This window comes from Rana temporaria, chromosome 6, assembly GCF_905171775.1.
Source record: "Rana temporaria chromosome 6, aRanTem1.1, whole genome shotgun sequence".
Taxonomy (NCBI): Eukaryota; Metazoa; Chordata; class Amphibia; order Anura; family Ranidae; genus Rana; species Rana temporaria.
Genome location: NC_053494.1, coordinates 136420325 through 136435338, shown reverse-complemented (window position 1 = coordinate 136435338; position 15014 = coordinate 136420325). Strand labels below are relative to the sequence as shown.

At 43.0% G+C, this 15014-nt stretch overlaps 1 protein-coding gene across 1 annotated transcript in view; it reads left to right on the top strand.

The window, feature by feature from the left end:
- Positions 1 to 15014, top strand: part of ITGB2 (integrin subunit beta 2) — a 107163-nt gene that overhangs the window by 29921 nt on the left and 62228 nt on the right. Inside the window, exon 3 of the mRNA XM_040357419.1 lies at positions 11927 to 12015. Within this exon, the coding sequence (XP_040213353.1) occupies positions 11927 to 12015 (89 nt within the window). The remainder of the gene's footprint in view (positions 1 to 11926; positions 12016 to 15014) is intronic.

The window sequence follows — 15014 nt, the reverse complement described above, 5'->3', positions numbered from 1 at the left end:
ATATATTTTATTTCTTTTTTTTCTTATATATATATATATATATATATATATATATATATATATATATATATATATATATATATATATTATTAAAGGGCTCAGAGGTCCCCATGTGGCAAACACCCTTTATCTTTTTTATAAATGTTTATTTTTTTATTTTTGTTTATATATTTTTTTTATTTTTTTTTTATTTAAGGGCCCAGAGGTCCCCATGGCCCTGATGGCAACCCACCCCTTTTTTTTTTATAAATGTTTCTTTATATATATTTTTTATTAAAGGGCCCAGAGGTCCCGGATGGCAACCCCCTTTTTTTTGTAATTTATTTTTATTAAAAAAAAAATATTAAAGGGCCCAGAGGTCCCCAGGGCCCCAGATGGCAACCCCCTTTTTAAAATATATTTTTTATATATATTTTTTATTTATTTTTTTCTTTTTATTAAAGGGCCCAGAGGTTCCCAGGGCCCCGGATGGCTACACCCCTTTTTTATATATATTTTTCTTTATTTCTTTCTTTATTTCTTTTTTTGTAAAGGGCCCCCCCCGCTTCTAAATTTGCGGCAGCCCCCCCCTGCTTCTCAATTTCAGGCAGCAGCACCCCCCATCCCGGTTCTCTGCTCCAGGGGGCCCATGCCTGAAGCTGTGTAAGTGGCCCCATAATTCCTGATGGCGGCCCTGCCTCCCGTTAAGCCCCTGTGCTGCCCACAAATCAGGCTGAAAATCATCAGCGGCACGCAGCCAGTGACAGTACTGCTTCCCTTCCCAGTGTTTTAAAATGTACAGCACTGGCTTCCCTTTAGACGCACACTTCTCCCTTCCTGCCACTGGGTGCTGCTTGTATATAAAAGTGAATTAGAATGTGATTTTATAACATCCCCAGTTTGCTCTTCCTGAGGCTGACTTCTTCATGTCCTGCTCCTCAAGGTATGTCACTGTTTGCTAATCTATATTGTAAATTGAAGTTTTCTGTAGAGTGTGCCCAAAGTCTTTATAATATTTGATGATTCACTGCAGGTCTGGTCAGTGTTTTAAAAAGTTCCTCTATTTTACACATGGCATGGCATGGGGTCACAGCACCGTCTGTCCATTCTGCTTTAGCACCATGGGACCCCATGCCATGCCATGTGTAAAATAGAGGAACTCTTTAAATCACAGACCAGACCTGCAGTCCAGGCTGAGTAAAGCCTCAGAGTACATGACATTACTGTCTGTATTTAACTGCTTGATGGGCTTATTTTGGGCCTGGCTGGTTCACATGTATGTGTTTTGGCGGCCCACATTTGCGCAGGCACAGCAGCCCATTCATTTGAATGGGCCGCCATGCCTGCGTTTCCTGCAAAGAAAAGCGCATGCCTCATGTAATAGGCTGCGCACACGGCACGCCTATGCCCATCAAGCACTGAAATACAGCACTGTCTGTCCATTCTGCTGTCTGCTGTGACTTATCTGCAGTTCCCGCACTGTCAAACTTGCTGCATTTTTAGATGTTTAGGTCACGCTTTTAAAAACACAGTGCGTTTGTGTGTGCAAGAACTGCAGGTAAGTAGCATGGTGCAAAAGCAGAATGGATTTCAAGGCAACTGTATTTTTAAAATGCTGAATGCACCTTTTTTCTGCAGGAAACAAAGGCATGGCAGCCCATTCAAATCAATGGGCTGCTGTACCTGCACAAATGAGGACCGCCAAAACATACATGTGAACCAGACAGGCCCAAAATAAGCTGGAGGGGGGCCCAAAAAAAATGTTTGCCCTGGGCCCAAACCATATTAAAGACGGCCCTGGAAGGAAGGCAATATAAGTTTATGACAAAAGCAGGCGTGCCTTGCCAAGCCAGTACAAGCTTAGAAGTACAGTAAATTTTACAGTGAATTTTGTCTAGCGCTGGTTAGGTAATGCATATGTAATCATCTCTGCATAGTGCTACACCTCCAGTATTCTTAGAGACATTCTTTATGACAGATTTTGCTGTAGTGCCCTATTATATGAATTTTTAATTTATTACCTAGCTATGTAATTAAGTTTGGATAACGTGAAGCTATACACTGTGATTCCTTTAGTTAGGGTATAAATATAGCTGCTGCTATTTCACAACAGCTGCAGAAACTACCTACTATATCTGAAATACTATTTTTTTTATATTTAATTGTGGATTTAATTGTGGATGTAATGCCGCGTACACACGATAATTTTTCGGCATGAAAAAAAACAACGTTTTTAAAAACGTCATTTAAAATGATCGTGTGTGGGCTGCACATCGTTTTTCGGCTTCTGAAAAACGAAAACATTTTTTTTGAACATGCTGCATTTTTTAACGTCGTTTTAAAAAATGTCGTTTTTCGGGTTGTAAAAGATGATCGTGTGTGGGCTAAAACAACGTTTTAAACCCGCGCATGCTCAGTAGCAAGTTATGAGACGGGAGTGCTCGTTCAGGTAAAACTACCATTCATAATGGAGTAAGCACATTCATCACGCTGTAACAGACAGAAAAGCGCGAATCGTCTTTTACTAACACGGAATCAGCTAAAGCAGCCCAAAGGCGAATAGAACTTCCCCTTTAGAGTGCCGTCGTACGTGTTGTACGTTACCACACTTTTTTCATCATTTTTTAAAAACGATGGTGTGTGGGCAACGTAGTTTTTAATGATGAAGTTGGAAAAACTTAGTTTTTTGGACATGCTGAAAAACAAAGTTTTTTTTCATGCCGAAAAATGATCGTGTGTACGCGGCATTATGCCGCGTACAGACGGTCGTTTTTTGTGATGAAAAAAACGACGTTTTAAAAAACGTCATTTAAAATGATCGTGTGTGGGCAAAACGTCGTTTTATGTCTTCAAAAAAACGACCAAAAAAAAATTCGAACATGCTCGAATTTTTTGTGTCGTTTTTCAAAACGTCGTTTTTGTTTCACAGAAATTGACCGTGTGTAGCAAAAAACGACGTATAAAACGACGTTTTTAAACCCGCGCATGCCCAGAAGTTAGTTATGAAGTGAGCTTCAATGGAAAAAAGTGGTGAAACGTAACCTCGCTTTGCTAGAGCATTGTGAAAAAACGATGGTGTGTAGGCAACATCGTTTTTGAAAATGATGTTTCAAAAACGTCGTTTTATTTCATGATTTAAAACGTCGTTTTTTATCATCACAAAAAACGACCGTCTGTATGCGGCATTAGGCTTGTAAATGCTACAACTTTTTAAAATCAACTTAACAAACATGTTATCCTTACAGCCTTGATCCACCTCTTCTAGGGTTCTCCACTGGCGCTCCTGTCACCCACACCGAGTGGTGCCCCCTCCTTCTTAACTGGCTGTAATTGCCAGTAGCAGGAGATGTTGTCTCTGAGCCATTAAAGACGGAGGAAGCCAAAAGAGCTGCTGCTCTTGTGCACATCACTGGATGGACATTGAAGGGGGGGGGAGCTTGGAGGGAAGTTGCATGCAGAAGGCTTTTAACCTTAATCCAGAGAATGCTTTTACTCAGCACCTTCCCAACAGAGTTGCCAATCCCTCACAAAAGAACATGTTAAAATTATCAATGCCTATAATAGGCATTGATATAATGCCTATAAAGTAATCTGCTTGGCTTTATAAGGAAAAAGTCAAAACAGTGTGACAAAATAGTGTTGCTCACGAATATTCGCATTGCGAATATTCGTTACGAATATGGCATATTCGAATATTCGCGAATAACTCGAATTTCGCGGCCAATATTCGCTATTCCGAATATTCGAATTTTTTCAAATTTATTTTTAAAACAGATCACATCCTATCGACGTCTAAAAGCATTGCTGGTATGATTAGAGACCCTGGGCCGAGTAGCTAAGCTGAGGCGATCCTTTTATGTTGCCGAATATTCGCAATCGCGAATATTCGATTTCCGAATATTCGCGAATACTTTCTCCGCCCTTCTTTTGCATCAGAGCCAATCAGAGTTCTCCTACCACAGTTGTCAAAATCTCGCAATCAATTTCGCATTCGCATTAGCGAAATTTCGATAAAATATCACCAATATTCGATTTCCGAATATTCGCGAATACCTTCTCCGCCCTTCTTTTGCATCAGAGCCAATCAGAGTTGTCAAAATCTCGCAATCAATTTCGCATTCGCATTAGCGAAATTTCGATAAAATATCACCAATATTCGATTTCCGAATATTCGCGAATACTTTCTCCGCCCTTCTTTTGCATCAGAGCCAATCAGAGTTGTCAAAATCTCGCAATCAATTTCGCATTCGCATTAGCGAAATTTCGATAAAATATCACCAATATTCGATTTCCGAATATTCGCGAATACTTTCTCCGCCCTTCTTTTGCATCAGAGCCAATCAGAGTTCTCCTACCACAGTTGTCAAAATTTCGCAATCAATTTCGCATTCGCATTAGCGAAATTTCGCAAAAATTTTTTTTTTATAAAATATCACGAATATTCGATTTTAGCGAATATTTCACGAATATTCGGCTATATATTCGTGATATATCGCGAAATCGAATATGGCGTATTCCGCTCAACACTATGACAAAATGTGAGCATGAAGAGGATTATGAAAGACTTGAGGAACCCTAGGACTGAGAAAAAAACAAGTCCAATGGCGCATGTAATAGTGGTCATGGTCAGGTTGCACAGTGGTAGTGACTTAAACGGGAATGATTAAACAGAATCTGAGCTTAGTCCCCGTATATACTCTACACATATTCCACAGTGCTTGTACCAACAAAGTACTCCTTATTACTTTATCACAACTGAGGCCGCGTACACACGACCGGTCCATCCGATGAGAATGGTCCGACGGACCGTTTTCATCGGTTCACCGCTGAAGCAGACTGATGGTCTGATGTGAGTACACACCATCAGTTCAAAAACCGATCGGGTCAGAATGCGGTGACGTAAAACACACAACGTGCTGAAAAAAAGAAGTTCAATGCTTCCAAGCATGCGTCCACTTGATTCTGAGCATGCGCGGGTTTTGAACCGATGCTTTTGTGTACTAACAATCGGTTTTGACCGATGGTCAGCTGTCCATCGGTTCGATTTTAAAGCAAGTTCTAAAACTTTGGTCTGAAGGACAAAAGTCTGATGGGCCGTACACACGGTCGGTTTGGACCGATGAAACTGGACTTCGGTCCGTTTTCATCGGTTTGGTCGTGTGTGCGCGGCCTGACAGTCTCATAGACACACATAAACATCAGGACAAAGGATCATTTAATACAAAAATTACATATATAAAGTGAAGGAGTTAGGATTTTACATTTGTTTATCAAAACAAATATTTTTTACTAAAAATACACAAAAATTATTGTAAGCAGACACAAACACAAAATTGTGTCTAAATTCCTAGTAAACATAAAATCTAAACATATATTGAGTTAATAATTAACAAATAGTTGTAAGTTTTAAATTGCACCTTTTTTGTACAACGGTGAAAAACTAAGGCGTATATAAATAAGTAATGTAGTATAACAATCTGAAGGTTATAATTTTTTACTTACAGCTTTACTTACAGCTTTTCAGAAAGACCAACCCACACACACACACACACACAAACCATATGTTTTTTGAAAATACATGACCCGTAGAACAAAAAAAGGTGCTCCTGATATTTAAGGCCCGTAGTAGTTGCCCAGATGTTTATCAAATCAGCTTGGGTTTGCTCTGGGTACTCCGGTTTCCTCCCACACGCCAAAGACACGCTGCTAGGTTAATTGACCCTAGTATCTATGAATGTAAATTAAGGACCTTAGAATGTAAGCTCCTTGAGGGCAAGACTGATGTACATGTACAATGTATGCATACTGTAGCGCTGCAGAAAGTGTATCATGATGGCCACACAAAATAGTGACACTTTGGGCCAAATTTTGACATTTTCAGTTATGGGTGTACTCGCTTTTGTTGCCAGTGGTTTAGACATTAATGGCTGTGTGTTGAGTTATTTTGAGGGGACAGCAAATTTACACTGTTATACAAGCTGTACACTCATTACTTTACATTGTAGCAAAGTGTAATTTCTTCAGTGTTGTCACATGAAAAGATATAATAAAATATTTACAAAAATGTGAGGGGTGTACTCACTGTAAGCTTACTAAAAAAAATACTTTGAATTTCTAAGGACTGCATATCCCATAGTACCTTAGTGTATGCAAGCAGTAATTCCTGTACTGACTCCACCTTCTGAAACTCCTCTCAGCACCTCTGTAGTTTAGAAGGCAGGCTCTGTAAAATGTGTGACACAGCTCTACCTACACACAGGACATAGTAAATAGGTATCACAGATTTAAAATGGTTGTAAAGGCTTATTTTATTTTTTTACCTTTGTGTATACTACGCATGAAGGTAAAAAACCTTCTGTGTTCAGCAGCACCCCCTAATACCTTCCTGAGCCCATCTTGATCCAGTGATGTGCACGAGAACAGTGGTTCTACCGAGTCTCTTCTTTCTCAGTGGCTGAGACAGCAGCAGGAGCCATTGGCTCTGCCTACTGTCAATCACAGCCAGTGAGCCAATGAGGAGTAAGTGGAGGCGGGGCTGACCCGCGCTCCATGTGTGAATGGACACAGCTTGGGAGCGAGCCTGCTCAGGTGCCCCCATAGCAAGCTGCTTGCTATGGGGGCACTCGGCAAGAGGGAGGGTCCAGGATGTTATGTACAACGTACCTGGTAGCCAGAGCCTAGGCGCAGGAGAAGGCCTCTCTTACAACTCCGGCTCGCGAGCCGCTGGGATTGGAACAGCGGGCTCAGGAGCGCAGCGGGGTAGGAGTGCCGGAGTAGCGTGGTGGTAGATGCAGGATGCTGATCCCTTCTGGATTGGTGAACTGGAGACCACTGGAGCGGAGGAAGTGGGTCAGCGACCCCAGCTGAAGGTGCAGGTACAGCGGCAGCAGGCTGATAAGGTAAGCCGGTTAGCAGATAACAGGGAATAACAGAGTCAGACAAGCCGGGTGGCAACGGGTAATCAGGTAACAGGTTCAGAAGGCTGGAGCGTAGTCACAGGTACAGGCAGGAGGGTCTGGCAACGGTGGAGCAACCAGAGGAGCAGGGTCAATGGTAAGCCAAAGATCAGGGGTGGGAGAGATACGGATGGTCAGACAAGCAGGGTCAGAAGGATAACAGGCAATCAGGTTCAGATACAGGTTATAACTCATAAGCTACAGATCAGACAGCAATGTGCTGGAGGAGCTAGTGGGCTTTTAAAGGTGATTTTTTCGCCAAGCCGCATTAGCGTGCACGCTCGCTCTCCCGACGCACACATACCCGTTGTGCACGCACCGTTGGCGCATGCGCGCGCACAATTACAGGCAAGCTCTGTTGTCTTAACCGAATGGTGGCACTCCGGGATTGAGAGGTAATTCCCTGACACAGGAGATCTGATGGGGGACCTGAGAGAAAGAAGTGCGGGGCTGTTCTGTGCAAAACTACTGCACAGAGCAGGTAAGTAAAACATGTTTGTTATTTAAAAAAAAAATCTGTTACATATTGGTATAGGAAATTTACCACCCAGCTCCAAATCCGTAAATTATCCACCTACTGTTAGCTGCTAAGCTGAACATCACAAGATTATGGTGTACATTCTCACCTCCTACTATTGCTAATACCATCCTAGACCTGATTCTTCAATGTGACATGGAGCAACTAATCGCTCGCAAGAATTTACAATTGAAACACTTTTCGCCTATATGGTCTTCATTACTTTCCCACCCTATGTGTACTGTAACCGAATGTTGTTTATATGTCTCATCTCTCCCTCCATGATGTTATGCTTCCTAATGACAGTGCCTTATTTTCTCACGGCTCTCTTCCTACCTTCTTCTTTCCTTTGTTCTTTCCCTTTTTTTTATTTTTTTTATTTATAAACAGGGAAAAGGGGGGTCCACGGGAACCTCCGCGGCATTACAGTCATCTGCAAGATAAGTAGGATAAAACAAAACAACAAAAGGCAGAACACAGAATTAAAGACGGGGCAGTGTATACATTACAGAGCAACATTATCCTTCACAACAACGGGATCATTTAGCCAACCATCTGTATAGGGACATAATTGCTCGCCTCATGGCGTCAAGGTCACCTCTTCCAGTTTTTCCCTTCGTCTGCTCGTGGTTCTCAACACGCACCTCCAATGTCTTACCAACCGCCAGGGTCCCATGGTCCCGTCTCCCTTACTTTCCATATTTGCGTAGGAAATAGGAGTATAAAGAGAAAGGTGTAGACAAAGATAGAGAGCGAGCACTCTCTCAGAGTGTATAGATAGAGAGAGAGAGGAGGAAAAGAGGAGTAAAGGTAAACGGGGGAGCGGGAGGGGGTGGGGGGGTTAGGTATTGTGGGGGGGGTCGTGAACATGGACAGCGCGTCTCGTTCGCTATCATCAGGGCCATCACTAATGCGCCTCCGCCTAAGGCTCCTGTGGAGAACCTGTTACAGACGAAATCAAAAGAGTTCAGGTCGAGGCGTTCTCACCTCTTAGGGCAATACCTTCCTCGGAGTAGGAGAAGATATTCCAGATACGCCAGGTGTTTGTGTAGGCTTCTTGCCTATCCTGACTCGTAAGGATAAGATCCTCCATCTTATTGATCTCGTCTATTCTCCGCAGCCACATGGCTATAGTCGGCGGGAGAGGCGATTTCCAGCGGACTGGAATGCAGGCCTTGGCAGCGTCTAACAGATGACGAACAATTGATTTCTTGTACACCCGCGTTGGGGCGTCAGTCGCGTGGAGAAGGAAGAATGCTGGATCATTCGGGATCTCACGGTCTGAGAACTGCTGCGTAATCCGTCGCACCTCGCTCCAGAAGTGTTGGAGGCGTGGGCAGGACCAAAAGACGTGCAACAGTGTGCCCTTTTCTTCCATGCAACGCCAACATCTGTCCGATGTCGCAGGGAAGATTTTGTGTAGCAGGTCTGGGGTTCTATACCACCCGGTTAAGATCTTGTAATTAGTCTCATGTACTCTGGTGCATATAGAAGACTTATGTGTATGAGACAGAATTTTTTCTCTTTTCTTTTCGGAGAATGTACAGTTAAGCGCACGTTCCCAATCCGCAAAGCATGGGAGGCGGTAATCTTCTTTCGGCAAAATCACCTGTTCGTGTGCAAGGGACAGTGCATGTGGCAGGATCCCCGTCTCAGTGCACCACTCCTCTAGTATCGTGAGAGGTTGATCCGTCGCGGGGTGGGGGGGTGTCAGGGTCCCCAGGAAGTGGCATAGCTGCTCAGCCCGTTCCCTTTTATTTCATTCCTTTCTCCTGGTTTCCTTCTTCTACCCCATCCCAGCCCAGCTCAATAACTCCATCCTCTAACTCGCCCCCTACCCCACACCTCCTATACCCCCCCCCACACTCTATCTGCTCCCTCCTATCCCAAATATTGATCTTGATGTTTTTACAATTTGGTCCCAATGCGTTTCAGCAAGACCTATGTTGTACTTACGTAATCTAGCCTTGCAATCCAGTTACTATGTTATATTATTGTTACTTTTGGTCTGCATGGGACCCAACTACCTCTTGCTTACTCTCTGTTCATACTTTAAAATTTAACAAAGACCTATTGAACATTAAAAAATAAATACAAAAATCTTGTTTGATTATTAGGAGTAGACTAGAAATATCTGAAATACAATGTGGAAAGGAGTACATGATTTTACATTTTGACCACAGATACGCTTAAAGTGGGATATAAAAAATTTGAGTTGGTCAAAGGCAAAATAACCGATCTCACACTATAGGAGGACATTGTTAGGATTAAGTTCACCTGCTGGTGGCACTATCCTGCTCTGGGCTGTTTGCTGCAGTTCCAGTGTCCACCAGCAGGTGTCTCCCAGGACCCAGCAGGCTATTGTAATCGGGCTAATTAGTGTTCAGCTGCCTGGGGGCTACTTAAGGCTTCTCCTCCCTTCCCCCGGTGTATCACAATTTTAGTCCCTGCCTTGCTGCATATCCTGTCCAGTCTGCACCCCTGTGCCTTGCTCCTGTCTTCCTCTGTTCTGTCCCCAGCCGTTACCCCCCCCCCCCCAATCCTTGCAACCCTTGTCCCTAGCTTGGTTTGTATATGTATGTATTTAGTCATACCTCCCAACTTTCTGAGATGGGAATGAGGGACACCTATCAGCAAAAGTATGTAGGCATAGGACACACTCCTTGCCACACCCCCTTAACCAGTTAAGCCCCGGACCAATATGCAGCCTAAAGACCCAAGGTGTTTTTTACAGTTCGGGACTGCGTCGCTTTAACAGACAATTGCGCGGTCGTGCGACGTGGCTCCCAAACAAAATTGGCGTCCTTTTTCCCCCACAAATAGAGCTTTCTTTTGGTGGTATTTGATCACATCTGCGGTTTTTAGTTTTTGCGCTATAAACAAAAATAGAGCGACAATTTTGAAAAAAATGCAATATTTTTACTTTTTGCTGTAATAAATATCCCCCAAAAACATATATAAAAACATTTTTTTTCCTCAGTTTAGGCCGATACGTATTCTTCTACCTATTTTTAGTAAAAAAAATCGCAATAAGCGTTTATCGATTGGTTTGCGCAAAATTTATAGCGTTTACAAAATAGGGGATAGTTTTATTGCATTTTTATTAATTTTTTTTTTTTTTACTACTAATGGCGGCGATCAGCAATTTTTTTCGTGACTGCGACATTATGGCGGACACTTAGGACAATTTTGACACATTTTTGGGACCATTGTCATTTTCACAGCAAAAAATGCATTTAAATTGCATTCTTTATTGTGAAAATGACAGTTGCAGTTTGGGAGTTAACCACAGGTGGCGCTGTAGGAGTTAGGGTGCACCTAGTATGTGTTTACAACTGTAGGGGGGTGTGGCTGTAGGAATGACGTCATCGATCGTGTCTTCCCTATAAAGGGAATGACGCGATCGATGCGCCGACACAGTGAAGCACGGGGAAGCCGTGTTTACACACGGCTCTCCCCGTTCTTCAGCTCCGGGGAGCGATCGCGACGGAGCGGCTATAAACAAATAGCCGCGCCGTGGTCCCGGATCGCTCCCCGAGCGGACCCGACCTCCGCATGTAGCAGGGGGGGGGTCCCGATCGGACCCCCCACCCGCTAATAGGCGAGGACGTACATGTACGCCCATGTGCCTGTACGTGCCATATTGTGGACGTATATGTACATGCGGGGGTCGGGAACTGGTTAAAAGAGAATTGTACAAAAAAAATAAGATTGGTTAAACCCACAAGTGCTTTTTTTTACCACTACTATTCCTTTATATTGGCTTTTGGAATTTACAAATGCAACCATTTAGAAACCAGATGAAAGGTTTAGCTCTGGGAAACACTTTTTGATAGATAAAAAGTGAATTTTATATACATCTATATAGATCAGACAAAAATGAAGGACAAATGAGGAGAATGAGGGACAGAGGGACATTTCTTCAAATCAGGGACAGTCACTCGAAATCACGGACAGTCCCTCAACATCAGGGACAGTTGGGAGGTATGATTTAGTTGTTCAGGTTTAACAGCTCTTGTTAGCAGGGTTTTTGGTTCTCTTTGGGGTAGTTCATGTTTACCGGGTGCTGTGTTTGCTGTGTTCATTGTTTGCTATTTCTCACTGTAAATACATTTCACTTTAATATATATATATATATATATATATATATATATATATATATATATATATATATATATATATATATATATATATATATATATATATATATATATATATATCCTTTGTTTGGTCTCAGTTCCCTTGTGTAGCTATGTGTCTGGTCACCTTAGACGCTGATTCTGACAAACATCTAGATTCATGTTAAAGGAAAAAATACATTTGGAAAGTGTATGGTTTTTAGAAAGCAAAGTACCACCAGATCTTGTATTTTTTATTGAATTACATTATTCTCTCAAGTCTCCATATATAGAAAGTGTATACCCGTTAATGAGTCTATAAAAACTAATGCTTATGCATTGACTTTGTGTTCTAGCCCATGCACAAGTATGCACTAAGACTAGAGCAAACAACTGCCAGGAATGTATCCAATCTGGTGCGCACTGCGCTTGGTGTAAGAAGCTGGTGAGTAAACATTTCAAATGACTCTCTTTTAGTTAATAGATGCCTCTTTTTAAAGCAGGATTCAGTAAATGGAGTTCCTTGTTATGATAATGTGTTGATTATCTATATGCAGGGGCGGACTGACCATTGAGTCAATCGGGCACTGCCCGAGGGCCCCATGCCACTAGGGGGCCCCATCAGGGTTGCCAGGCTCAGTAAAACCAGGGACAGTATGTAAAAATCTGTGTTTTTTTTAGATCTGTCCCTGATATGTCCGAAACTGACATGCTTTTAATGTGAAGATCCCAAGATTTTAGCTGCCCTGCCTCTGCACTACCTCCTGGCGTGGTGGCCATCTGTAAGCCAGAGGGGCCCCATAATCTTCTATTGCCCAGGGGCCCCATAATCTTCTATTGCCCGGGGGCCCCATAATCTTCTATTGCCGGGGGGCCCCATGAGTTGTCAGTCCGCCCCTGTCTATATGCGAATTAAAATGCTAATATTCCTATGGTAAGGGGAACTAATAACCGGAATTATGCAAAAATTGGCTAAAATTGTTATTATGCAGAAATGATTTATGAACAATTATTTGCCCTTTTATTTAGCGTGATTTATCTTTACAGACCCCTGCCCCCTCACACCAGCTTGAGTTTCAGGGGTCAAAAGTAACCTGAAAGTGTTCTGTTAATAACCTGACCATCCACTGTGTTTCCCAGCCCCTAAAATGCACAACACCATCAAATAACAAAACAATTACAGGACTTTTTAATTTGACATTGTTATACACTGGAGCTAGAAGACAGTGTGAAGTTGGTCAGTTGAAAGGTCAGCAGCAGGCAGACTTCAGATGACCCACTTTGAGCACAAAAAAACCCCCCAACTATAAATAACCATACAGTAAATAACTTAAAAGTGAAGTATGGGATTAGAAAAAAATAAACAATCGCACTTACATAGATGGCTAAAGCATTAATCCCAGCTGTAGCTGCCCCCTGCCGCCTCTAAGACCGAGTACTGAGCGATCAAACACCGCTGATTGCTTAGCTCTTGGTCTTCAGCCTGCAGAGAGCCAGTAAAAATCAATCACAGGTTCTCTGCTCTGGCCCTCCAGCACTCATTGGAGTTCTGGGCTGTGAAGGGGGCAGGAGTAGCTGGCTCGGGCTCTCAGTGGTTCGTTGAGAGGCTGAGCCAGCTGCCTATGGTTGGGATCTTTTCAGAGCATGGACTGGCCTGTGACATCAACCTAACTGCACTCCTGTGAGCCATAGAGGTATAGCCAAAAAGTATACCTTTCACTACACATCTCCTGATGGGTTTTACTTCCTCTTTTTCTCGCAGCAAAGCCTGCAAATGAAAAGCATAATGGGCTAGTATGCATCACATACTAGCCCATTATGTGCCACTTACCTGCAAAAGAATCCAGCGATGTCCCCAGTGTAGGCAGCGTCCATCTTCTGGCCCCTTTTCCTTCCGGGCCACGGACTCCAGATCTCTGATTCCCCCGGAGCCGCATGACGTCAGTCCCGCGCATGCGCATGGGAGCTGTGATTAACAGCACAGGCTAGGGAAAAAACAGCACTTAGTTTAGTTTCTTCCCCGCGCATGCACCGTTGGGATTTTTGGCGGACTACAAGTGAAATATCTCCTAAACAGCGCACGTTTAGGAGATATTTCCACTACCAATAGGTAAGCCTTATTCTAAGCTTACCTATAGGTAGAAGTCCAAAAAGTGTGCTTACAACCACTATAAGGAAGCTTAAGGCTGGGTTCACACTACGGTTTTCCCGTCCGTCAGCCGCATACGATTTATATGAAAAACCGTATGCGGCTGAAACGGACGGGAACGTATGGAACCGCACACATGTGCGTTTTCCATTGACATTAATGTTAAAGGAAAACGTATGCGTTTGCCATACTGTTTTAAAAACGACCTCAAAACCGTGGTTCAACATGGTTTTGCGTACGTTTAAAAAACGTTTTGCTAGCAAATCGTACGCACCCAGAAGCATCTGAGTGCATACGATTTGCAATGCATTCTCTATCTATACGTTTTCCCGTCCGGGCCCGTACGTTTTCAATACTGAAATCGTATGCGGCTGACGGACGGGAAAACCGTAGTGTGAACCCAGCCTTACACAGTACCATTGATTTAAACATATTTTCATATTTATACCCCCAAAACAGAACATTTTTCAATAGCATATTTAATGTGATTGTTACAAAAGCTATACATTTTATTAACAGTCTGCGATTAAGGCTATTAACCACTTTAGCCCCGAAAGAATTTACACCCTTCCTGACCAGAGCATTTTTTGTGATTCGGCACTGCGTCGCTTTAGTTGACATTTGCGCAGTCGTGCGACGTTATATCCAAACAAAATTGACGTCCTTTGGCATAGTGTATCTTTGGCGGCGTGATGGCGCGCCATTCAAATCTCTGTGATGGGGGCGTGTTTTATGTAAATACGTTGTGACCCGACGTAAACAACGTTTTTTTTTAACGGCGCATGCACTGGTATCCCAGTGCGCATGTTCGAAATTAACCCGGAACAAGCCAATGCTTCCGACGGTGACGTCATTCTACGCAAATCCCTATTCGCGAACGACTTACGCAAACGACGTAAAAATTTCAAATTTCTACGCGTGAACGAAAAAAGCCGGACGCAAACGACGTAAAAAAATGCGCCGGCCGGACGTACGTTCGTGGATCGCCGTAACTAGCTAATTTGCATACTCAACGCGGAATTCGACGGAAACGCCACCTAGCGGCCGTCGAAAAATTGCAGCTTAGATCCGACGGCGTACTAAGACATACGCCTGTCGGATCTAGCCGAGATGCCGTTGTATCTTGTTTTGAAGATGCAAAACAAAGATACGACGCGCAAAATTTGAAATTATGCGGCATATCAAGAGATACGCCGGCGTAATACTTTTGTGGATCTGCCCCTATATGTTTTTTCTTTTTTGCGCCAATAAATATCCCCAAAAAATATATATAAAAAAATGTTTTTCCTCAGTTT